This window comes from Schistocerca serialis, chromosome 1, assembly GCF_023864345.2.
Source record: "Schistocerca serialis cubense isolate TAMUIC-IGC-003099 chromosome 1, iqSchSeri2.2, whole genome shotgun sequence".
Lineage (NCBI taxonomy): Eukaryota > Metazoa > Arthropoda > Insecta > Orthoptera > Acrididae > Schistocerca > Schistocerca serialis.
The window spans coordinates 511919492-511946642 of NC_064638.1; the positions used below are offsets into that span (position 1 = coordinate 511919492).

General features: G+C 42.9%; 1 protein-coding gene across 1 annotated transcript in view; it reads left to right on the forward strand.

Annotated features, from left to right (window-relative positions):
- Window positions 1-27151, forward strand: part of LOC126474232 (uncharacterized) — a 273747-nt gene that overhangs the window by 229926 nt on the left and 16670 nt on the right. Inside the window, exons 2-3 of the mRNA XM_050101700.1 lie at window positions 1607-1728; window positions 11210-11258. Of these exons, the coding sequence (XP_049957657.1) occupies window positions 1607-1728; window positions 11210-11258 (171 nt within the window). The remainder of the gene's footprint in view (window positions 1-1606; window positions 1729-11209; window positions 11259-27151) is intronic.

Sequence of the window (27151 nt, forward strand, 5' to 3'; positions counted from 1 at the left end):
GTTCTAAATTTTGCTCACTGTATGCACGAAATCATTTACGAATTTAACCACATAATTTTTCTACTATACTATATACGTGCAATAAATAAATTTATTCATTTGCTCTCGTTCATGGTGTTGCAGTTTTGTGACCAGCAGTGTAGATGCTCCATACGTTTCATACAGTTTATTGTAGATGTTTAATCCCATTTCTGCTAAGGATGCCTGTAAAGCATTAATATGCAGTAAATTTCTTGCCAAGACATGGGATAAATGTTTCGTTACTACATAATCATTTGGTCATGGTGAATTCAGATGACCTCAGATCTCGACAGGATACATGTTGATTTCTTAAGAAGAAAGACACCAAAGTTGGTAAATCGATTTGACGGGCCAACGGCAGGTGACACGCACTTCGCTCCATTTAGTTCTCCCGAGAGTTCCTTTCATCGGACCTGTGTAGCGAACGAAGACGGCAGCGGCTCTAACGTTATTATGTGGCACGAACAATGGACGCCCGGAAGTTATGCTGCCTGGCTCCAAAGCGGCACAGTAGAAAGCTGAGGAACTGCAGCCGGCGCGCATGCCGAATGAAGATACGACGGCAATGCGCTTAATGAGATACTGACCGGAAACTGGCGCACCGGCTCAACGTGCGGAAGTCGGAGAGCGCTAGTTCTGTGAAAACAGTAAGTAGCTCTTGAGACCACATTAATCTTGCGTAATTAAATCGGAAGGAGAGCCACGGCGAAAGCGTTGTTACCTTCCTCATGCGAAGGACGTTGCACTCGTTAAATAATTCACCTGTGGGCAAGGTGGAACCTTATCTCCTGTGGCGCAACATTATTTCGGGAAGGAACGAGTGGCGCCGTTCCTATCATTCGACACGAGCATTCCGCAGGAACGTGCAGTGGAATCGTAGCCATTCCGTTTTTGCTTCCAACATCAATCACGAAAGTGTTTGTATTTGCTGAATATAACGGGTGCAGTTTTCTCGTTTTACGAGGAACGTACAGTTTATCTGTTTTAAATTTTCCTTTCCGCGCACCCCATACACCGGACAAGGAAATTCGATACAATCAGATGTAGCAACAACTTTTTTCCCTAGACTTACTTTGAAAACATAAAGTACAATTTATTTTCTCCATGCTTTTTAACCGTCTTGTGCACATGTTCCACTGCGGAATTCGAAGGAACTTCACACATTTTGACGGCACGTGAGAATAAGTTAGCAGAGGCACGACTGGGCTATACGTTAAAAGTTGAAGTAATTTCAGTAGATCCGTTCGGTCACAAAGTCATCCCTGACTTTGCAGACCGTTACTTTTTGGCTCATTGAGACAAGTCAGTATATTTACGTCTTAATTACAGCATGTTCAAGAATATTACACAACCTGCCCCATTTTCAGACGTAATAGCAACGAATTTTGTAAGTATATTTTCCGAAGATTCCTTATGAAAAGCTCCCAGTAGGATTTATGGCAGTAAATGGAATTGAAACTTTGTTCGTAAAACAATAACTTTTAAACAAAGTGTTGATAATGGAGCGAACATCTGAAACGCCTGTGTTCAGGAACGTGTGCTGAATTTTCCACTGCTACATAGCCCGCTGTTTTCTTTGTTACAGGTGACGCATCGAACAACAGGACAAGTGATGGTCTTGAAGATGAATCTTTTGCGGTCAAATAGGCCGAACATGCTCAAGGAGGTGCAGCTAATGAATAAGTTATCTCATCCCAACATCTTGGGGTAAGTTTGCATTACCACTTTACAGCTGCACGTTCAGCTTTTTTTCTTTCGAAATTATGGATGCAACAGCGTAAACTGGAGTTGATATCTTTGCTATTAGGTAGCTTAACAGTATTTTTTGTTTGTAGAGTGTTAATGCTAATTTTCGACGTTAATCCTGTAAAATTAAGAATGTACCGCATATTGTTCACGAACTCCTGAGCGCTGTAAATTATGTAAACAGTGATGTTCTACACCAGATTTTTCTTGAAATATGGATGAAACCAAACAAATACTACATACTAAGTTTCCATTTGTCATTCATCGGCTCAAACAAGACAAACACACAAGCACATTTGATATTTTATCGATACAGGCAGTGCTTCATGATAGCTCCCCTAACCTTATATGTGTTCGTTGACATCATCGAGTTTGCTACTCTGAATTAAGTAACAAAACCTACTTCCAAGTTCACTTCGCTATCAACAGTTTTCGAAGCTCGTTGCACAGCATAGTATTACATTTCGCAATCACGTCTTCTTAATCAGAAGCATTCGTTCCTTCCTACTGGCCCTCTGCCGGCTTCGGATTTCAGACTACTGTCTTTCTCTATTTGGAGAACAATTTCCATTCATCTTTTGTGGCATTCACAGAATGATTACCGGATGCTACTTTCAGCTTTTCTGGGCCTTCCATCCACAGTAAACGCACTGACATTTGGACAAAGGTGTCTCTCTCTCTCCCTTCCTCCCTCTCTCCCCCCCCCCTCCCTCTCTCTCTCTCGCGCGCACACACACACACACACACACACACACACACACACACACACACACACAGAGAGAGAGAGAGAGAGAGAGAGAGAGAGAGAGAGAGAGAGAGGGGGGGGGGGCTGCCAGATTGCCTTTGTGGAGAGAAACTAAGCACCATACGTTAATTAGTGGTTTGCGCGCAGTGCCAACCCTTTCTGTGATCCGATGCTGCCTCTGTGGATGTACGATTCTTTCACTTTGCATATATAGGGTGATTGACGAAGATATGCAAATATTTTAATATGTTATTCTACCGGTAAAATTCAAGAAAAAAGTTCATATAAACATAGGTCCGCAAATGTTTAGTTACGGAGTTACGACTAATAAGAGATTTTGCCTGAAATTTAGCAACTTCGGTAGTATGAAGCCATTGCAAAACTGTAGGAGGTTAAAGTAAAGCACGATTTCCATTTATTTTGTTGTTATTGGTCTGGTGGATCTAATGAAACATGTCCCAGACGTGTATCTGCAGTAGTTTTCCGGTAGAATTATGACGTTCTTGGAAAATGATTTTCTTCTATAGAAATCAACTTGGATTCCCCAAGCAGAGATCCTGCGAAACTCAGCTCGCTCTGTTCCTCCATGAGATCCACAGCGCAGTAGACAACGGCGCTCAGGTTAATGCCGTGTTCCTTGATTTCAGTAAGGCATTTGACACCGTTCCACATTGCCGTTTAATGAAAAAAAAAGAGCTTACGGAGTATCTGCGATTGGATTAAAGACTTTTTTGCAGATAGAACTCAACACGTCGCTCTTAACGGAACTAAATCGACAGATGTAAAGGTAATATCCGGAGTACCATAAGGAAGTGTGATAGGACCATTGGTGTTTACAGTATACATAAATTATCTAGTAGACAGCGTCGGATACTCTTTAAGGCCATTCGCAGATGATGCAGTTATCAAAGTGGCAACGCCAGAAGATAGATAGAATTTGCAGAACGACCTGCAGAGAATTGATGAATGGTGCATGCTCTGGCTGTTGACCCTGAACGTAAGTAAATGTAACATACTGCTCATACATAAGAAAATAAATCCACTTCTGTACAGCTATACCATTGATGACAAACAGCTGGAGGCTGGAGGATAGGCGCAACTATCAAGAGCGACCGTAAGTGGAATGATCCTATAGTTTTATATGGGAAAAGAAGATACCAGACTCAGATTGACCGGAAGAATCTTAAGCAAATGTAACTCATCCACGAATGAAGTGGCTTATAAGGCGCTTGTTCGTCCGATTCTTCAGTACTGCTCATCTTTCGGGGATCCCTATCAGGTAGGACTGATAAGAGGAGATACAGAAGATCCAACGAAGAGCGGTGCGTTTCGTCACGGGATCGTATAGCTGGCGAGAGAGCGTTACGGAGATGCTATAAACAAACTCCACTGGCAGAGGTTTCAAGAGAGGAGTTGTGCATCACGGAGAGATTTACTTTTGAAATTTCGGAACAGCTCTTTCCAGGAGTAATCGGACAACATATTAATTCCTCCCACATACATCTCGCGTATTGACCACGAGGAGAAAAGTTGAGAAATTAGAGCCAATACACAGGCTTACCGGCAATCATTCTTTCCACGGACTATTCGCGAGTGGAACAGGGTTGGAGGGATCAGATAGTGGTACCAAAAGTACCCTCCACCTCACACCATTAGGTGGCTTAGAAGTATGATGTAGATAAACATCCAGAGGAGCAAAGATTATTGTTGTTGTTGTGGTCTTCAGTCCTGAGACTGGTTTGATGCAGCTCTCCATGCTACTCTATCCTGTGCAAGCTTCTTCATCTCCCAGTACCTACTGCAACCTACATCCTTCTGAATCTGCTTAGTGTATTCATCTCTTGGTCTCCCTCTACGATTTTTACCCTCCACGCTGCCTTCCAGTGCTAAAATGGTGATCCCTTGATGCCTCAGAATATGCCCTACCAACCTATCCCTTCTTCTAATCAAGTTGTGCCACATATTCCTCTTCTCCCCAATCCTATTCAATACCTCCTCATTAGTTACGTGATCTACCCACCTTATCTTCAGCATTCTTCTGTAGCACCACATTTCGAAAGCTTCTATTCTCTTCTTGTCCAAACTAGTTATCGTCCATGTTTCACTTCCATACATGGCTACACTCCATACAAATACTTTCAGAAACGACTTCCTGACACTTAAATCTATACTCGATGTTAACAAATTTCTCTTCTTCAGAAACGCTTTCCTTGCCATTGCCAGTCTCCATTTTATATCCTCTCTACTTCGACCATCATCAGTTATTTTACTCCCTAAATAGCAAAACTCCTTTACTACTTTGTGTCTCATTTCCTAATCTAATTCCCTCAGCATCACCCGACAAAGATTATTACACAAGTAAATTTGTTTACTTTTCATTAAGAATGTAGAAACGTTTATGTCATTGTTGGCAACCGTTAGTGAGTTGTTTCAGTCGTATCCTAACCTTGAAACGACTTAGTTTTTTATGTACACTGTACAACTTCCTTAACACTGATTTTGTTTTTTCCGGTTTAACGTGAATGAAAGCAGATTATCTGACACGTTCTTACAGTTTCTATTAACGTTATTACCATCATTTTTCCAAAATTAAATTCTCTACAACTGCTGTTGAAAACTTTGTGCAGTTGTCTGGAATTTGAAAACAGATTGGACAAAGTAGTTCATAAATTATAAATTTTACGAAATTACTTCTTTGCTTTTGTAAAACTACTGCAGATACACGTCTTAGTCAGACACACATCAAAAAAAAGTTGTGCATCACCTAGGTTCCGAAAGTTCCGGAACCTGTACAGAAAATTGGAATAAAGATCAACATAAACATCATTTCCGCCATTTGTATTGCTCATGAAAACCACACGTTGCATGTTGTACCAACATACAGCGAGACCTTCAGAGGTGGTGGTCCAGATTGCGGTACACACCGGTACCTCTGATACCCAGTAGTACGTTCTCTTGCATTGATGCACGCCTGTATGCATCGTGGCATATTTTCCACAAGTTCAAGTCCAGATTGTCCCACTCCTCAACGGCGATTTGGCGTAGATCCCTCAGGGTGGTTGGTGAGTCACGTCGTCCATAAACAACCCTTTTCAATCTATCCCAGGCATGTACGATAGGGTTCTTGTCTGGAGAACATGCTGGCCACTCTAGTCGAGCGATGACGGTATCCTGAAAGAAGTCATTCACAAAATGTACACGATGGGGGACGCGAATTGTCGTCCATGAAGACGAATGCCTCGCCAATATGCTGCCGATATGGTTGCACCATCGGTCGGAGGACGGCATTCACATACCGTACAGCCGTTACGGCACATTCCATGACCACCAGCGGCGTACGTCGGCCCCACATAATGTCACCCTAAAACAGCAGTTAACCTCCACCTTGCTGCACTCGCTGGACAGTGTGTCTAAGGCGTTTAGCGTGACTGGGTTGCCACCAAACCTACGATTGTGTGGTTGAAGGCATATGGGACACTCATCGGTGAAGAGAACGTGATGCCAATACTGATCGGTCCATTCGGCATGTTGTTGGGCCCATCTGTACCGCACTGCATGGTGTCGTAGTTGCAAAGATAAACATCGCCATGGACGTCGGAAGTGAAGTTGCGAATCATGATGCCTATTGCCCACTGTTAGAGTCCTAACACGACGTCCTGTGGCTGCACGAAAAGCATTATTCAACATGCTGGCCTTGCTGTCAGAGTTCCTCAGAACCATAACCCGTAGGTGGGGGTCATCCAATGCAGTAGTAGCCCTTGGGCGGCCTGAACGAGGCATGACATCGACAGTTCCTGTCTTTCTGTATCTCCTCCATGTCGGAACAACATCTGTTTGGCTCGCTCAGAGACGCCCTTGTTGAGAGCCCTTCCTGGCACAAAGTAACAATGCGAACGCGATCGAACCGCGGTATTGAGCGTCTAGGCATGATTGAACTACAGACAACACGAGCCTTGTACCTCCTTCCTGGTGGAATGATTGGAACTGATCGGCTGTCGGACCTTCTCCGTCTAATAGTCGCTGCTCATGCATGGCTATTTACATCTTTGGGTGGGTTTAGTGACATCTCTGCACAGTCAAAGGGACTGTGTCTGTGATACAGTATCCACGGTCAACGTCTATCTTCATGAGTTCTGAGAACTAGGGTGATGCTCAACCTTTCTTTGATGTGTGTATTTTATTAGATTCACCAGATCAATAACAACAAAATAAATGGAATTCGTGCTTTTCTTTCACATCGTACGGTTTTGCGATGGCTTCATATTACCAAAGTCGGTAAATTTCAGGCAAAATCTTGTAGAATAACATATTAAAATATTTGCATATCTTCGTGAATCGCTCTGTAGATTCCGTATTTAGTTATTCATCACTGTATATATCAAACCTCAAGCCAAACATGAATATTTTTAGGTCATGTGTCCACAGTTATACACCGAAGAGCCGACGAAACTGACACACTTGCCCAACATGGTGTAGGGCCCCTGCGAGCACACAGAAGTGCCGCAGCACAACGTGGCATGGACGCGACTAATGTCTGAAGTAGTGCTTGAGGGAACTGACACCATTAATCCTGCAGGGCTGTCGATAAATCCGTAAGAGTATGAGGAGGTAGAAATCTCTTCTGAACAGCACGTTGCAAGGCATCCCATGCTCAGTAATGTTCGCGTCTGGGACGTTTGGTGGCCAGCGGAAGTGTTTAAACTCAGAGGAGTGTTCCTTGAGCCACGCTGTAGCAATTCTGGACATGTGGGGTGTCCCATAGTCCTACTTGTATTACCTAAGTCCGTCGGAATCCACAGTGGACATGCTGCAGGTGATCAGACAGAATGCTTACGTACGTGTCACCTATCAGAGTAGTATGTAGACTATCAGGTGTCGCATATCACTCCAGCTGCACACGCCCCACACCGTTACAGAGCCTCTACCAGCTCGAACAGTCCCCTGATGACATGCAGGATCCATAGATTCTTGAGGTTGTCTCCATATCCGTAAACGTCCATCCGCTCGATACAGTTTGAAACGAGACTCGTCCGACCAAGCAACGTGTTTCTAGTCATCAACTGTCCACTGTCGGTGTTGACGATCTCAGGCGAGGCGTAAAGCTTTGTGTCGTGCAGCCATCAAGGGATACATGAGTGGTCCTTCGGCTCCGAAAGCTCATATCGATGATGTTTCGTTGAATGGTTCGCACGCTGACACTTGTTGCTGCCCAGCATTGAAATCTACAGCAATTTGTGGAAGGGTTGCACTTCTGTCACGTTGAACGATTCTCTTCAGTCGTCATTGGTCCCGCTCTTGCAGGATCTTTTTCTGGCCGCAGCGATGTCGGAGATTTCGTTTTACCGGATTCCTGGTACTCACGGTACTGTCGTGAAATGATCTTATGAGAAAATCCAGACTTCATCGCTACTTCGGCGATGCTGTGCCCATCGCTCGTGCGCCGACTATAACACCACGTTCGAACTAACTTAAATCTTGATAACCTGCTATTGTTGTAGCAGAACAGATATAACAACTGCACCAGACACTTGTCGTCTTATATAGGCTTTGCCGACAGCAGCACCATATTGTGCCTGTTTGCATATCTTTGTATTTGAATACTCATATCTATACCAGTTCCTTTGGTGCTTCAGTGTAGTTCCCTTGCCATCGGATGCTCTTGTCGTTTAGTTCAAAACAGGGAATTACTCTTTGGGTCGGGTTAGCATCAGCAGGTGCGACATAGTGATTAACTCGTCATATGCAGAGAGGATAAAGCTGTAAGGAGATGTGTAAGAGAGGATCTGACCTGTTTCATGACAGAAAATGTTGAAGGGCCTAATCTATCTCAGACTGAGTCCGTACACAGCATGTTTCGAAAAGGTTCATTCATTTCACAAGACCGTTCCTTGTACATAAACAGAAATAGAAACTTGGGGTAAATTTTAAAGTGAAACTTGGGGTGAATTTTAAAGTTTACATAGGGCCAAACGTTGCATTACTTTCCAAAAGAACCATCACCTTTTACGAGAGTATGTCCTTCATGTACATGCACTAGAATCTTGAGGTACTTTTTACAATTATGTTTAGAATCAAAGTATTCACTTACCTTTCTTAAATGTTCAGTGTGGCCTCCATCGGCCACATGACGCACTTCTAGGCGACAGTTACCCTCAACATATTTATGCAAGCGCACTGGAGTTACTACATTCACTGGTTTTGAGGTGCAGTTGAAAGGAAAGCACATAGACAGAGCCTTTCACAAACCTCCGCAAAAATAAACAAATAAATAAAATAATTAAAAACACGTACCTTGAGGTCGGGCTACCTTGGAGGCCAATTGTGTAAAGCGATATTTGTACGCCCTCTTACGTTGCAGGAGTCTCGGTGCTGAGCAAAAAGGAGACCTCTACTGGCAATCACAGTAACTGCCGACTTACAGCTGATGTCAAGATAAACTTTTACTTTCGATGCTTAAGTTAAGATGCACCTTAAATATCAGTTTTCATTCTTGTAAAATATATAGTCTCGTGAATTCGGATGACTGTTCCTGAAAGATGGCACTGCGTAACGTGGAATCTTGTTTCCCTTACGTAAATCCCTGAAGAGCCCAAAATCCGTACGCTGAGCCGTGTTGTATCCGGAAGACAACTACTAGACATTATTGCAAGACAGAGAATGTTAATTTTTGTTAAAACCTATTTTCAAATTAACTTGTACATGGGTGGCGAAACACGGAAAGCCATACATGCGACCAAAACCATCGTAGTTGAGTAGTAAGGCCCTGGACATAAAACAAATAAAAATTGTCTTGCACATGTACATTAACGATAAATTGCATTGCAGTGTGTAGCACTCCCTTCCATCCTGATTATAGCTGTTAGGCGTCGTGACACGAACTACGCAAGAAAGTCAAAATGTTCGGAAGCTATTGTGATTCATGGCCGTTCAGTTGGCTAACTGTAGCTCACAGAGAATTATAGGAGCTGGATTCAAGGCGCGTGCGTCCCCCTCGATAGCGACATAGGTCTGGTAAGTCTGACTGACCTCAGGTGATCTAAGGAGCAACACAAGCACAGTCATGCCCTTGATGCGTACCTCGGTCAATTCCGACTGAATTCGGAAGGAATGGGGTGGTGCAGAGTTTAGCTTGAAATACAGACAACCTGCGGAGGACTGTAGCTGCACAATAGGGTACACATCATGGACAGTAGAATGGTGTATCGTTCGATGGTAAGATCCATGGCAGACTTACCAGGGGTTCCGTTCCATCACATATCAACAAACCATAAAGGCAAGCCGGGTGGATCGTCACTTATGGTTTTTCCCGCACTTGGCCACCTACAGGACTCTTTAGCCCAGGTGATCATTTTTCTATGCTTAGAGCGGTCCATTGGCGGTGTTTTTGCTCTCAAGCTGCCTCTGTGCCTACTGACGCAAGACGGTGAACAGAGCTACCCCATACCTAGATGGTAGATGGGGCTAGTATGACTCATCTCAGGTCGTCGTCGTCGTCTTCGTCCAGCAGTTAACGTGCTATTGATTTGCGGCCCTGTGTGTGTACCCGCTGTTGGAGTCCAGGATCCTTTCATCAACGTGTTGCTGACGGTAATTGGCTATGGCGCAGTATTTTTATCCGAATGTAGTCCAGTCTTCCATGACCTCTGTGTTCCCCATGCGGTGATTTCACACGAGCTGTCCACAATCAGAAGCGCCAGTACTTTACGACTTGCCATCTTGTGCTCGACTATCACGTCAACGGCGAGTACAAAATGTGAAGAAATCCCTGTGATGTTACGTGTCAGGCCGTTGCATTCGCTGTGACGACGAGCACGTTCACTCCCACACAGCAACCATCTCTGTTTCGGTTGTTAACCAATTTATGTTCCTTATACTACTTCTTTATTTTTTAAGCTTTATTTTTTGCATCAACTTTACAGAGATTTCAAGTAGTTTGCAACTGAGTTTTAGATGTAATGAACTATCTTTTCGCCGTAAATTGTGTTTCACAAGAGAGACAACGAAACTTCGTGCCAAATTAAAACTGTGTGCCGGATCGAGACTCGAACCTAGATCCTTTACCTTTGTCGAGCAAATACTTTTACCGACTTAGCTATCCAGGCACGACTCACGATCCGCCGCTACCGCTTTACTTCCGCCAGTAACAAATCTCCTATGTCACAGAAGTTTGCAAAGTGAGTCGTGCCTGGGTAACTCAGTCGGTATAGCATTTGCTCGCGAAAGCAAGAGTACAAAATTTGAGTTCCGATCCGGCACACATCTGTAATAAGTTTCGAATCAGCACGCACTCTACTGCACAATGAGACATCATTCTGGAGACCCACGGAACCTGTGATGTTACACATTTGAGTTGTACAGGAACGCGTTACATTGCGTGACAGAAATAATTCTGTTCATTCGTTCAAGAAAGCATGCATCGTTCAATGGTACACCTTCTGGCAGACTTATCCCATAACTATATACAGAAGATACACTCTGTAGTATTAATAGACACAGTAAAAACATTTCTTCTGTAATTTAGTGATAACTGACCTCCGATTTCGGTACAGCTCACGTAGTTGTTGGAGTCTTGGTAAACGCTGAACTAAAGATGTAACGAACTAGAAAAATCGCTAGCTGAGGAGTTTTACAGATGATGATAGATATTCTAGTGATATACAGTACTGAAAAATTGATTACTTACTTTTATTTACACAGGTTCATGGGTGTATGCGTTCACGAGGGGCAGCTACACGCACTGACTGAGGTGAGTAACATATTCATGTTTTGTTTCTCAGATGGTATCTCGGTAAAACGACGCAGTAACATAGTACCTGCATGCCCCGCATAGGGTAACCATAGTTTAGACTTTCCCGTAAAATATGTGAACACACTTTAGTCGCAACCGGTAACTGTCGTGTTTGTTAGAAATTAATTAATACATTTTATTGGATCTGTTTGTCGGTTTAAAGAATTATAGTCAAATGAAGGCTTGCAGCTATAATCGTTTGCCTACCTTTTTTCACAGTATACCATTGTGTAACTCTAATGGACATGGCCAACTACCTTACGCTCTGACAAATTCCATCAGCATTAATCAGTTCAGAGGCAATGGACGAAGAGTTTAAAACAAACGTATTATTGCGCTCAACGGGAAAGGATCATTTTGCGCTTACGGAAAAAAATTTGCTATGCAAGTTTGTGTACTTACCATATATGTTGAATCAGCGGCGCTTATCATTAAATTGGACACATTTTCTCCACACGCATGTGTATTTATTTCTTCCACTGCTAGAAACATTTCTGCGTAGTATTTTGCGTAAATGTACGCCGGGACTCCCTGATTTTGCTTTCCAGTGGGTGGCGAGAACAGCTCTGCTGCTCCAGTTTTTGTGAATTAAGTTCTCTGAAACTTTGTTGCACTGTGAGAGCACATTCAAGGGTTGAAAAACAGGCGCTCACCTCTGTATCACAACAGGTAAGAATATGGTAATAGGAAGGGCTGTTTGGTTATTATATACTCACCAGTAAAAAGCTTTATCGGGGTTTTCTTACATATTTACTTCACTTTTCCATGTAATGTTCACTTTTCTACGTAACTCTATTCACTTTTGAGCACTTTCCGTAAAGTTGGACTAGCTAATTCGGCCCCTATGCATAGAAATTCTTCGTTTGGGAATCGAACACGGTGGCTTTGAGCTTCTTCATCTTCATACCCTTGTTCACCAAGCCATTGTTTTAAGTCCAAGGCGAAGTGGTAATCGCTTGCTGCGACGTCGGGTGTGTACGTGGTGGCAAATTTCAGACAGAAATGCATTCTTAACCTTGGTGTTCATTCAGAGTTAACAGTAATACCAATTTTACACTATCTTCACTCCTCGTCTAAATCCGGAAACGTGAGATAACTCAACCTGTTTTTCTTCTGTGTCAAGAACATTTAAGAACTTTCATACCCATCGTTTCGTCGAGAAACTTTTAGCTTCTGATTTTTTGGTGCACCTTTTTCTGAGGTTGTTTGACCGGCATAAATTAGTACTTCTGGTCACGGGAGGAAATAGTTAAGCAATATACACAGCGACCGCAGCAAACTGTACATAAGACAATAACATTACGGTGTTGACTTGGCGATTGTGTGCAACCACAGCTCATCCAGTACGCAAAATCTTGACAAGGAGAGCTCTTGATACCTCGCTCTCCGATCCATTCGAAACGTGGCAGGGTGAAAGAAGGGTGAAAATAAAGGGACGCCTGTTTTGGCCGAACTCCCAACACTCAATAGTTTCCGACAAAATTGCCAAAGTTTGGAAGCCATTTTATCAGGCCGTTCGCTCAGCGGGTAGCCAAGTGAGTTTGTATCGCAGTGGCTAAGAACAAACGTTCGAATTACTGAGCTCTGTGTTGTGGAATCCTTTCTTACTTTTTTTCCTTCTCTTTCGCCTAAGTACACATACGTGACATCAATAGTTTTTAGACATAATGAAGTGCAGTGCCATTATTGACAAAAGAAATGAGCATTTCACATCTTATTAAAATAGATTATTCACCACAGATTGTTTGTAATTAGCAGTAACTGAAAACTAAAAACATGTAAAATCTAGTATTTAGTTTTTTGCTTACTGTTATGTTTCAAGAGAACCATTGAGTTCCTGAAGACAATATGTATCACAAACACATTCAGACACAAAAAGAGGGAACATCACAAGCGTCGCGTAAACCTGTCCGAGCTCCCGCTTGACGGCTGGCCGTACACAGGTGTGACTCCTGAATGTCGGGACGTGCGGACGCTCTTATTCGAGGTGATCGACGGATTAAAATCAAACACCTTGTGCTCAACTGGACGCCTGTGTTGGTACTTCTGACACACTCGTCCACCAGTTGGGATACTCAAAGGTATGTGTGCCGGCTGGGCTCGGCATCCACCCTACAGGCCGTATCTCGCACATCCGACTTCCATCTGTTTGCCTCAGTGGAAGGACGCATTCAGTGGGAAGCAGTATGTAGATAACGGGGAGGGTAATGTACATTAAAACGTTGATTCCGACGTCGACCAGTATAGTAGTACCATCAGGGGATATAGGTCCTCCCAGAAAGGTGGCGTATGGACGTCGGATTGAGCGGGGATTATGTTGAAAAACACGTTTTCGTAGCCAGAAGAGTGGGGAGTAATATGGTGATTGGAATGCTGAATAAAACCAACCTGCTTTCAGAAAAAAAAGTGTTGCGTTACTTATTGAACGCCTCTCGAATTTTTAATAATATTTCTTGTCGGTTGTGTTGGTAAAAGTTACTTTCAGTAATATTTGAAACGCTTATTTCTTTTGTCAATAATTCCAATCTATTTCACGAGGTCACACAAACATTGTTGTCACATATTTCAGCCACAATAAAAGAGAGAAGAAACATAAGACTGGATTTGAACACGGGCCGCGGGAATTCGAAGCTGTGCTCTTAGCCACTGCACTAACCGCTCAGTTGGTTACACGCAGTTCTCAGAAACTACCGAGTGTTGACAGTTAAGCTACAGTTAGTGCCCTTTTATGTTCACCCTGTCAAGTTTCGACTGGATCAGAGGGCGACCTATGGCGAGTTCTCCTTGGATCCGTAGCTGACGCACTTCACAATAAGTCACCTATACAAAGTTTTTCGAATAGAGCGTCATTTGCCCATCAAATTCAGTTGTGTAGCCATTTAGCGGTTGCATGTAATAGGACCAGTCCCGATGCCAAACCATCTGACTAATTCATAAATACACAGCGATCTTCCGCTGTACTCGTGCACGAGAAGCTAGAAATTGCCTGCATTATTTCTGCAACTGCTGCGCTATTTATGCTTCATTTTGATGCCAATATTTCGTTTAGTACAGTGCTAACGGCGTTTTTGAATTTCGTTAATTTTTATCAAGACTTCTTACGAAACAGAATTTGAACACCCTTATATTGCCGAGAGTGAATTCAGCGTGTCCCCCGTGGACTCCCATCAGTTCTAGCATTACTTTTGTCTTTTATTGAAATCCACGGAAGAGACACTCTGATGCGAACCGAATCGAGGCATAGTTCATGAAGTTTGGTATGCTAACGGTGCGTCATTATCAAACACTGGTCAACAAACACGGCAGTAATATACCCCTGATAATATGAACGCATTTTGCAAAACGATTATGTATGCTTTCACTGAATTCTTTCCTTTGCAAGGATACTGGGGTATTGGAACAAGTTGGAAAAAAACTGAATTTTTGTTGATCCTCGTCGATTCCTTATCTAGTCTTTAGTCCAGAAAAAGAAGAATAATAAAGCGATGAAAAATCATGTTGTCACCAAGGGAAAGTATATATGCTAAATATACAACGTGCATCGTTGTGGCGCCATAATACTCGTAATTACTGCTACTTCAGGGAAGTTACTCCTTAAGGTGTGTGTTGTACAGATTGTTGACATAAGTGTTTCCTGTCGTAATAAGAAGCCCCACTGTATTGGTTAGCATACATTTTGAAAACACATTTTCGTGTAAAGCAGCTGATTAACATAATCAGGTGTAAATTGAAACCATGAGCGCTCCTCAGTTTTTGTTTAGGAAAGGCCTTCGAAAGGACGGCCCATTGCATTGCGATTCGTCAGAGAAAATAGTGGTTACTGTGTGTATACACAATTTATGACTGAGTAATAAAAGGTAGTATGTTCATTCAGACAAAAAGTAATGCTGTGAAAGCAGACTGACTCGCTCAAGGAAAACAGGTCAGAAACTTCATGACTGTCAGTCTGTAGAGGATATAGTGAGACAGTTTGTGGAACGTTCTAGGAACTAGTGGTATGCTCCGTACTACGTTGTAGATAGAATTACTGTTACTGGGAAATATTATCAAATGGTTCAAACGGCTCTGAGCACTATGGGACTTAACTTCTGAGGCCATCAGTCCCCTAGAACTTAGAACTACTTAAACCTAATTAACCTAAGGACAACACACACATCCATGCCCGAGGCAGGATTCGAACCTGTGACCGCAGCGGTCGCGCGGTTCCAGACTGTAGCACCTAGAACCGCTCGGCCACTCCGGCCGGCGGAAAATATTATGCTTCGATTACGACGATAACACCAATACTTTCCTTGCTGCTAATGAAAGACTGTAGTCTTGTGGAAAAAAGAACGTCCTTTTCGATGACGTCCCTTTTCTGGTAAATGCAAAGTTTTGCCAGTGACCAGGTTCCATTCCTGAAGTGCAGTTCTGGAAAGTCTGCAAAATAAGTGTCTACTACGGCCATAAAAAAACTCCTAATATGATATGTGAGTAGTGTACATGGAGAATGTTCCAACAACTTTTTCTTTCGATCGCTCTGTTTTCACCTTAACAAAGCACTTCTTTGGGCCAATGCATTGTCCTAATGGAAGATGTCTTTCATGCTATTGAAATCCACAACTTCTTCTCCCGTTTTTCATCCATTTACTACCGAAGTTTGCATAGTACACTGTCTTTGCAAAACAATTAATAACAAGATTACGCGTACCACGGAATAATTATCATAATACTTCTGGCAGATAAATATCTACTACGCTATTGTTGGTGCCCCCTCTAGGAGGAGTGGACGAACTGCGAACTCGGAAAAGCTTGGGGTAGTTTCTGCCATGCAAGGTACACATGGCTTTGTAACTGAAATAAGTATTCAGAAGTAAGAAACCCCACGCGTTTTTAAATATGAGGATGAAAGACTGAAGGAAATCATTTATTAAAACAGTGGAAAGCAACTGGTACTGTAGGTTAATTCATAGTCTTTGAGATCGCGTATCTGTTTTTTTAACAGCACCGTTTGCATTTAAGTCCAAGTTCAGTCGAATAGAAATCTGTAGAACAATTTTAATGAATTTATCGTGCAAGAAATAATTTTCTATCCTTTCATGTTCTGGAAAATGACTCATACACGTACATAAAACACTATAATTTACAAATGGAAATTAGAGAGGGGGGAGGAGGGGAGGGTACGTATGTAACGGATCAGCACAGTAGTACCCAGCCAGTTCATTCTTGAATGCTGGTGCTGAGTCCCAACAAATATCCCTCAACTAAGTTTTGCATCCGGATCGTAGCCAACTTTCTTAAATGAAAACGTTCGACGATAGACATAGCTTTTAGAAATGTCTACGAAACATGCGACTCCCTTCATCTTAAAATAATTGTCAATAAACAACCGCACGTTAGGTTTACAATGGTTGAATAAAACCATTGCAGGATCGTGGCTAACGGCGTTCTTGCCATTTAACAATATTTCCTTCTATGTCGGAGAAATTTGCCATACTTTTCAGCCCGACTGCAGAGAGACTCGCCTAATGCAGTTCAGTTAGGCAAGAAACACACAAACATCCTCAGGCATCTGTTTAAGCAATTGGAAATATTAACCAAAAGCTTGCGCTACATTTATACACTGGTGAAGTGTTTTCTCGTCAGTCCATTGCAGCTTGAATTTTTTATTTAGTTGGTGTCAAGTTCCTATGGGACCAAACTACGGAGGTTATCGGTCCCTAGGCTTACACACTACTTAACCTAACTTAAAGTAACTTACGCTAATGACCCATCTTGAAATTAGTAGAGATACTCCGATTTAAAAATAAATAAAAAATAGAATAAAACATGATTTGTGTTTCCCACTAGCGATTCTTACGTTTGGCGTAGTATGGATGAAGTAAAATGCGGTAAAACTTTTCGACTGTCACTATAGAGGAACTTCTCTATAGAAATAAGTAGTCAATTACAAACATTCAAAACCACTCATAACTGGAGACTTACCGTGCTGGATTTTCGTTTCAATCATACCAAACTAAGTATGCGGTTATTTCGTATAAGCGTTCGCGAATATAAGTCTGCGAATGCATCATTCAACTTTGTACAAGCAACCAGTTACGAAACAAACAGTGCTTACTTGCCGAGCTAACTATCGCGGCAAACTGGATTCACCAATCAATCTGCAGAGGCCTTTCAAGAGCAAGCCAATAAGTGGCGACTACTGTGAAGAGTGTTCTGTCATGTTACCGCAGACATTCGCTTGTTGCTTACGTCACAAATCCAACCTCTTACGACTTCTGTTTGCTTCTCGATGTAACATTTATTTACTTTTCCTTTCGGTTTTTGATCTGAAGACGTAGCGCGATGGTTAAGGCACTGGGCTCGCATTGGGAACAGTGGGGTTAAAAGTTTCGTCTGGTCTCCCATATTTAGGCTTTCCATGGTTTATCTAAATCGCTTATGGCTATATCTGAAATAGTTCTTTCAAATAGACCATGGGCAGTTTACTACCCCATCCGTGTTCAGTTGGGTACTTTGCTCTCAAACCACAGTAACGGTACCTGCAACTTTTCTTCCAAGTGGGATGTTTTTGCTTGCCTTGGTGCATTTTTATCTTCAATCGCTTACTGTTGCGACTGCCTTTCTGTCCCTGGCATGTGAAAGTGAATCATTTACTGTTATGAAACGTGGGAGAATTTTATTATAATTGCAACTAAACAACGCTGAATAATTTTCAACAGTGTTCATTGGTTTTTTGGTCGATGATTACCATATGCAGTACATACTGCGCGAGAAGTGTAGTCATATCCAAAAGTTGGCGTAAAATGCGATGTGCACGCCCTACCGAGATATTTGCAATGGCTACGAGCTAGCATACTTTCAGCTGACGGTTACTAAATGCAGCATTATGAATTTTTGCAAGCTCTTACTCCTATTCGGATGTCGTTAGCGCCAATCATCTTCAGTGGATACACGAATACGCTAATGTTTAAGAGCTCGCTTCCTAATCATCGAAACCGAAGGACAAAGTCCTTAGATGTCCCGTTCTAACTCTTTTATAATGTGTGTGATTACCACAGGGAAACGATGTGCTTTATTACTGCTCGTAGTTTAGTTTTATTCGTTTTCCACGAAAATCTCGCCTCTTCAGTGGTTATACTATCAGCTCAAACAAACAAAGAAACTCAAAATCTATGGTACGTCATTAAAGAATATTAATTTCCAAAGATCATATTTTGGAACATTCAAGTTTTTTTTTAAGGCCAAGGACTAGAACGTTTCTTGTTGGTACTTAAAGAGTTTCAAATTTGTGCGCGTATATATCTGCATGAAATCAAAAGTACATAAAAGTAGTTTGTTGCTGGATTACTCATACCAAAACAAAGAAAAAAAAATATTGCGTAAATGTATGTCCGTAAAGACTTCGTTTCTGTTTTATCGTTGAAAGAAAATTTTATGTGATGTTACGGATAAAAATCGACCTGCTCAGCATAACTTTCAGATCTACAAAACGTATGCCAGGCAGTGAGAAGGACCATGTGATTGATTTGTGCATAATGGTATCCAGCAATTTCTTGCAACGTTTAAATGAGGCCAGAGTCTATCACGACAGACGAGTAGGTGAAATATATACCGATACCAGTACTTTAAATTTTTGGAAAATTTTCAGGTTTTAATTGTTTCTGTTACATTCTGGGTACTGAATAAGACTGCCGCGATGCGATGACTGTTGACAGATCTTTGAATGAATGGAATAGGATTTCTTTTCTAATTGAGCGAGATAGCGCGCTGCTTAAGGCACTAGACTGGCATTCAGTAGCGCCGGCGTCCAGTTTCCGCTCGGTCATTGGATTTAGGCTTTTCGCACGATTAACTAGACGTATTGTGGAATTTTACGAAACTTGCAGAATATAATAATAATAATGATAATAAATCGGTGCAGTGAAAGGTGATGTGAAAGAAGCAGGAGTAACACAACTTGGCACACAAGGCAGAGTAAGTTTTAGGCGTAAAATTTATGACAAGGTAGTTGGCGTAGCAGAAAATGTCAGGAAGGCAGGAACAACTTTGTCCGCCGAGCGGAAAGAGCCCATTTCGAGAGATCGAAAGTAATATAGACAAAAAGGAAAGCTAAAAGAAAATTCGGAAAATTGCCCTTTTGTAAAAACTTCACAAGTTTTTTCAGTCACAGTTTATTGGGACAAATCTTCGCCATCGCAAAGATTTTCTGCTTCACTCGACCATTCTGAAATTCATACTCAAGTGTTTGGACCAGTCTGACTATTCCTCCACCGTTCCACTCTCGAACATGACGTGTTCCGTTCAGTGCAATATCGGTACCTACACAGCCTTCCACGAAAGAATGTGTATACTCTATGGAGTTCACTGTAAGACAGACAGTCAAACAACTGGGAGAGCAAGCATTACCTCTCTGAAGTTGCGGCCAGCGGCCACGATAGACTATGTAAATAGTGTGCCATCGGCAGAGGACGCGGCTTTCATCTCGGTGGCTACAATTTGGTTGCCTCTGTGGCCACAGAGCTGTCATCTGCAGTGACAGCAGGGGCAGATAGCGGGCAGGCAGTGGCCGCAGCATTACCTGCCACAAGCGGCGCGATTGATATTTGAGGTCCGCAGCGCTTCATACTGTCTAACGCTGCGTCGTATGAAACATAAACTTAACGAAACCTTCTCGAGTAACCAAACAAATAACAGTTTGGCATTTTAGGACGTTTGAAACTCACCTTCAGTCGTGATCATGTAAAGGGAAGAACAACGTAGCGTATGCTGATGATCCAGGACATTATGACGGCTGCCCACCGTGAGATTGAATGCCACCTAGTGGCGTTGCAGACACTTAACGCTGTGAGGAAAGTATACAAGCAGAGCAGAGCGACGCTAAGGACCGTAAATGCCGAAATCCATTGACATATGCGGTTTTGACAGAGGAAAGACGATTTGGAACAAGCATGGTGGAAACGGAACAGCTGGTTTGTGGTTTGCCTGCTACCGTCGTGAGCACCTAGGGAAAATGGTTGAATGACGGTGAGACTACGAGTAGGCGACAAGGTGTTGGACGCCCTCGCCTCGCCTCGCCTCGTCACAGAACGTGGAAGTCGCCGGTCTGGCCGCTCTTCAAAAGTAGGATGGGCAGCGGTCTGTGACTAATCCGACGACAGAGCACAAAGCAAATCCGTAGTTACACAGCAACTTTTCGCGGAAGAATATGTATACTGTTCAGATATTGCTGCTGGTATAGGCAGATGTGTGTCGGAGCACACCGTTCAACACACATTGTTCAGCATGCGCCTCCAAGGTAGGCGACTCATTCGTGTTCCCAGCGTCGACATCAGGTAAGACTGCAGTGCGCACGGGATCATCCAGACTGGACCGCAGTTACTGGAAACTTGACGCCTGGTCGATTGGATCGCGATTCTTGTTACATCAGTTCATAGATTGTGACCGAATACGTCGTCTTCCAGGCGGACGGATGCTCGTATCGTGCACCATGCCACGGACGCAGGCCTGTGGCGGTAGTGTTAGGCTATGGAGGACATAATGTGTGCTTCCGTGAGACCTGTGGTAGTATGCCAAGGCGTCTGGAGGGCTGTGGATTACGTAACATTATTGCGGGCTACCTGCGTCCCTTCACGCTAGATGTCTTCCACAGTTGGTATGTCATCTTCCAGCATGTTCACTCTCTGTGTCACAAGGTCAGAATCGTGCTACGTGGTTCGAGGAGCTTGGAAGTGAACTTCCGCATATTTGATTTTGATTCATATTGTTCGGCGGTTCAGTGTCTGTTAAGCACCGCATAGATCTGTTGCTATATTTTTCCCGCATGTGGTGTGCGTTTAGGAGCAACCCGCGAAGTCTGTTTAAACAGTCGAGTGTATGGTTTGGTTCAAATGGCTCTGAGCACTGTGGGACTTAACATCTGAAGCTATCAGTCCCCTAGAACTTAGAACTACTTAAACCTAACTGACCTAAGGACATCACACACATCCATGCCCGAGCCAGGATTCGAACCTGCGACCGTAGCAGTCGCGCGGTTCCGGTCCGAAGCGCCTAGAACCGCTCGGCCACAATGGCCAGCGTGTATGGTTTAAAAAAGCAAAAGAAATGAATATACAAATAAAGTACATTTATGCATTATCAAAGTAGTTACCTTTGACACAGTATATTTTGGCAAAACTTATAGGGTTTTAGGAAAATGGCAGCGAAAACAATTTTGGGGCTCGATTTCAGCACGCATTAGGCATAGGACGTCCGTCGAAATGTGATGTGCAGAAATTTGAACACTGCCGCCGACTCTTCATCAGATATCCATCGCCCGTGTTGATGGTCGAAGGAAGAAGCCAAGCATCTCCGCCAGAGGTGCCAGTGAAATCTCCAGGAGTTCCCGTTCATCTTTCCTTCCAGCTTACCTACAGCTTCGTGAATGAAAGAAGTTACCAGTGCTCTTTCAAATCCCAATTTCCCCCCGACATATGCCGATTTTACGCCAGCATCTGTCGCATTTGTTCCATGTTGTCTGCCGTTATGTTTGTTGAGGGCGACTAAATGTAGCCCATCTACAACACTTTTGTACCGGACGCATTTGATCCAATGGGAAAAAATAATAAGTGCCTTTTTTGTCTCAAAAAGAAAAGGCATTTTTTCTCTGCCAAGCGAGAATTCACTTTAACACCTTTACGAGGTAGATAATTGACTACAGGATTAATGGTCTATAATGATTTGCTATGCAGTATGGAGAAAAAAACTCAAATCAACGTAATTTCGCAGAAAACTGTATGTTCTGTTATTTTTGAATGAGAATAGTGTCGACCCAATTACTCAGTGCCAATAGTGCTGTTTGTATGACGTGCCCGATATACATTACTGGCCATTAAAATTGCCACACCAAGAAGAAATGCAGATGATAAACGGGTATTCATTGGACAAATATATTAAACTAGAACTGACATATGATTACATTTTCACGCAATTTGGGTGCATAGATCCTGAGAAATCACTGCCCAGAACAACCACCTCTGGCCGTAACAACGGCCTTGATACGCCTGGGCATTGGGTCAAACAGAGCGTGGATGGCGTGTACAGGTACAGCTGCCCATGCAGCTTCAACACGATACTACAGTTCATCGACAGTAGTGACTGGCGTATTTTGACGAGCCAGTTGCTCGGCCACCATTGACCAGTCGTTTTCAATTGTTGAGAGATCTGGAGAATGTGCTGGCCAGGGCAGCAGTCGAACATTTTCTGCATCCAGAAAAGCCCGTACAGGACCTGCAACTTGCGGTCGTGCATTATCCTGCTGAAATGTAGGGTTTCGCAGGGATCGAATGAAGGGTAGAGCCACGGGTCGTAACACATCTGAAATGTAAGGTCCACTGCTCAAAGTGCCGTGAATGCGAGTAAGAGGTGACCGAGACGTGTAACCAATGGCACCCCATACCATCATGCCGGGTGATACGCCACTATGGCGATGACGAATACACGCTTCCATTGTGCGTTCACCGCGATGTCGCCAAACCCGGATCCGACCATCATGATGCTGTAAACAGATCCTGGATTCATCCGAAAAAATTAAGTTTCTCTATTCGTGCACCCAGGTTCGTCGTTGAGTACACCATCGCAGGCGCTCCTGTCTGTGATGCCGCGTCAAGGGTAACCGCAGCCATGGTCTCCGAGTTGATAGTCCATGCTGCTGCAAACGTCGTCGAACTGTTCGTCCAGATGGTTGTTGTCTTGCAAACGTGCCCATCTGTTGACTCAGGGATCGAGATGTGGCTGCACGATCCGTTACAGACATTGGGATAAGATGCCTGTCATCTCGACTGCTAGTGATAGGAGGCCGTTGGGATCCTGCACGGCGTTCCGTATTACCCTCCTGAACCCACCGATTCCATATTCTGCTAACAGTCATTGGATCTCGACCAACGCGAGCAGCAATGTCGCGATACGATAAACCGCAATCGCGATAGGCTACAATCCGACCTTTATCAAAGTCGGAAACGTGATGGTACGCATTTCTCCTCCTCATACGAGGCATCACAACAACGTTTCACGAGGCAACACCGGTCAACTGCTGTTTGTGTATGAGAAATCGGTTGGAAACTTTCCTCATATCATCACGTTGTAGGTGTCGCCACCGGCGTCAACCTTGTGTGAATGCTCTGAAATGCTAATCATTTGCATATCACAGCATCTTTTTCCTATCGGTTAAATTTCGCGTCTGTAGCACGTCATCTTCGTGGTGTAGCAATTTTAATGGCCGGTAGTATATAAGAGTTGTGATACCGTACTTGAAAATACTGCTGGCGATATGGTCATCGACACGTAATAAACCTATGAAATTTCTGTATCCTGTTGTAGCATTTCAGATATTGATTTACGCCACGAAACTTTTACTTCTAAAATACTTTGTGTGAAAATTATTCATGCAACATGTACTCATTTTTTCTTAATTATTCGCATTTTCATTTTGATTCTAATCTCTTTACATATTTTATTAATAAGAAAGAAACACAGTTCAGCATTCAAATAACTCCAGTGTTTCGAACAACAAACTTGGCACATCCACAGTTTCGTTTTCGTTTACAGTTGTTTCGGGTGGTCAATTTGCCTACTTTAGTAAATGACGAGTCTTTCGTTATCAGCCGGCCGCGGTGGCCGAGCGGTTCTGGGCGCTTCAGTCCGGAATCGCGTGACTGCTACGGTCACAGGTTCGAATCCTGCCTCGAGCATGGATGTGTGTGATGTCCTTAGAGCTACTTAAACCTAACTAAACTAAGTTCTAGGGGACTGATGACCTCAGATGCTAAGTCCCATAGCGCTCAGAGCCATTTGAACCATTTCGTTATCGGAAGATACAGCTTCGTGTATCAGTATAATTTCGTTGCACCTATGAGGAAGGTTAATCTCTCTATCTATCAGAGATAGTCGTGGAATGCAACGACTTGTTTACGCAGATATATTGTCGCAATTAAACCTTCAGTTGCTGAGCGACTCCGATCTCTTCTGGTAGTCACTGGGTAACACTAGGACTTGATTGGGAGCGACTGCCCCTAACTGTCACCACCTCCGTCGTATGCATAGCATAGAAACGAACTAAGTATCCATCGATCATATATTTGTAGCCAGCAATCAGTTGGGGAGCTGCTATAGAACGATTTGAGAAACGTAATTAATGACTGCCCGTCAGATGACGTGGCATGTTGCTTTTGTAGCCTATTTCTGACAACGGTTCTGGATCACTAAAATGAAGAAAAAAAAGAACTTAGCGACTACATAAGCAGTAAAACGTGTTTACTATTCTACGGTACTTTAGAAACTGTCAGTAGTGACAAATAGTGCATCAGTTTCCGTACAACATCGAATGAGATGCTTCCCATGTACAGTTCCTATTCTGTACATCTTAAGTTGATTCCAATGCAGTTTTCTACATAGCTTCACGAAAACTGCTTATATGAAGCGTTTTCTCGATGAAAATCATAGAAGATTTTCAGAGATCAAATCTAAAAGTTCTGCAACTGTTTTCTTCTTCTCGGGAAGACATGTTCGTCAAATAATAATAGTATAGTCTGGTAACAGTTTCTTAGTCATTACATGTATTGCTTTTTCTGATCGAGAATGCTTTCATCCATCGATTGGAAGTAAAAATGTGTGCATTGATGTTCTCGTGTTTAACTTGACGTGTTCAGAGCATAGGTACGCGAAGAATGCAGTCTGTCGTCTAGCGCCAGGACATCGCATTAAAAATATCATCTGTTTATCCGAAACTAGCTATTAAGTTTATTTCAAAAGTGAGTTAATTATTTGTTGAATGGCTGCACGTTCATTAGATGTCGTCGTCGTCCTCAGGTAGTGAATATTCATTGCCACATGTGGAGATGTTACGATGTAGTGGGGCATGGTTTCCTGACTACAGCTTGGACCCTTTATTTTGATTAACGTCAAAATGAAAACAGGTGTTTCGGGAAACATTTTTCTACTACTTCATCCATTTACTGCACAGTCTCTTAATGCTTTTGGGATTTAAATGCACGCTGGCGTAGAACGAACGTAACCATATCCCTTAAAGACCCAAGTCGGCGCCTTCCCTTTTCGCCCAAAACAAGCAAATCAGTTGCTGAATGCAACCTGGAATGGTATCAGCTTGGAACTCGCAGGTCATCCATCATACCTGGACGTCGTACCAGACCAGTTATTGTCGTAAAAACATCTCTGCGAGAAGACCCTTCATAAAGTCGTAGTGAGAAAAGTGGCTAACAGCAGATGGGGAGCTAGACCAAAGGTGCTGATAATCACAGCTGAGACTTCTACACGGCGGAATATGTTTGCCCGGTGTGGTCCAGATCAGTGCATGCTGAAATACTCTACTCAAGCTTAAATGAAACACACTGATTAATAACCGATTGCATGAAACCCATGCTGCACAGTAAACTGTACAAGTGATCACGAACAAATAGAAGCTTAAGTATGCCTTTGATGTACCACTTTGGCGTTTGCTGTGGACCTAGAAGACTTCATTCCCACAAGATACTTGGACTTAGTGACCCTCCAGCACAGTAGATTCCCAGTGACGAGAACCTGAGATAGAATATTTGAAGTAGCCCGAAACGTGCCAAAATGGGCGTAGTACCATTAGTGAAGGCACACCTAATTAAGTACAGCCGTATAGATTCATACGGCGACAGAAGTGACCGTGGCGAATATCAGTATATGGAACATCTCCTGACCAATCCTAGTATATGTACCGTTGTGAATTACAGTGGGGAAGCACTGGACGTAGCCCAGTTTTGGGTTCAAAAACTCCCCAGATAAGAAAAAGGAAAGCAGATGAAAGCAAGTGTGACTAGGTCACATTTTTTATTATCTGATTTTTGTCCAAGTAGAATTAAGAACATACCAGTAAACCCCTGATTCTTTGGAGAATTTCTATTCCATGTATAAAATTGATTGTATGTACTGATTGCTTTAGAAATGACTTACCGGTAGTGTGTTAAATATTTGTCGTTGAGCATGTAAGCGAGAAAAAGGTTAGAAAAGATTTGAAACTGTGCCGAAAGTTTGTTGGAAGTTGCTGCGTGCTTTATGAGGCACTGGATGAATATGGTGTGGATAATTTGCGCTCCATTTTAAGCGAAAGCAAGTTTCTCACGCGCCCGAATGCCTAAGCCGTCAATCTCCCGTACTATGTGTCGTTCAATGATATGTTTGAAGGTACATTGAGGAGTATAAATGAATACTGTCTGCAAATTGTGTTGCGAATAGAATGGGTAGTAAAGAAGTAATGTATTAAAATGTCATGCTCGATGCTGAAGTTTCACTGCATGAACAGCGAAAACGTACGTAATACGCGATTTAGTTGAAGACGTCTGCATTTTAGCTGTTTAGGGAACGTTCTGCCTTTTAAAATCATATCGTCGTAATTTTTTAAATATGCGCCGAGTAATGATTTCGTCATCCGAGGAAAGAGGAAGACGTGTCTGTGTGCCACGTGGGATGAGAGAATATGATAGCCCATAAGTCTGCATGTTGACTACGCACCGTGCAAAATTAAGTGGGGCGTTGTTCTGGAGCAAAAACATTCCCTTTAACAGCTTCCTCTTCCGACGCTTTGACATGACAACTTTCTGCAACCTCTTCAGGAGATTTCGGTAGTATACACACGTGGCTGCTCTTTACGGTCATAATCGTTTAGCACCACACCACGCACCATAGCTCTGTTGATAATTGGGTATTTGAGACCGTGGCCAGTCGATAGTATTTTCCTTCATTCGATTTTTTCAGTTTGAAACAACCAACTGAAACTAGTGTGAGTGACCAGGTCAGCTATACGAATTTTTTTCACTTTGTATGTGTGTGATTTCATCTCAGATCATACA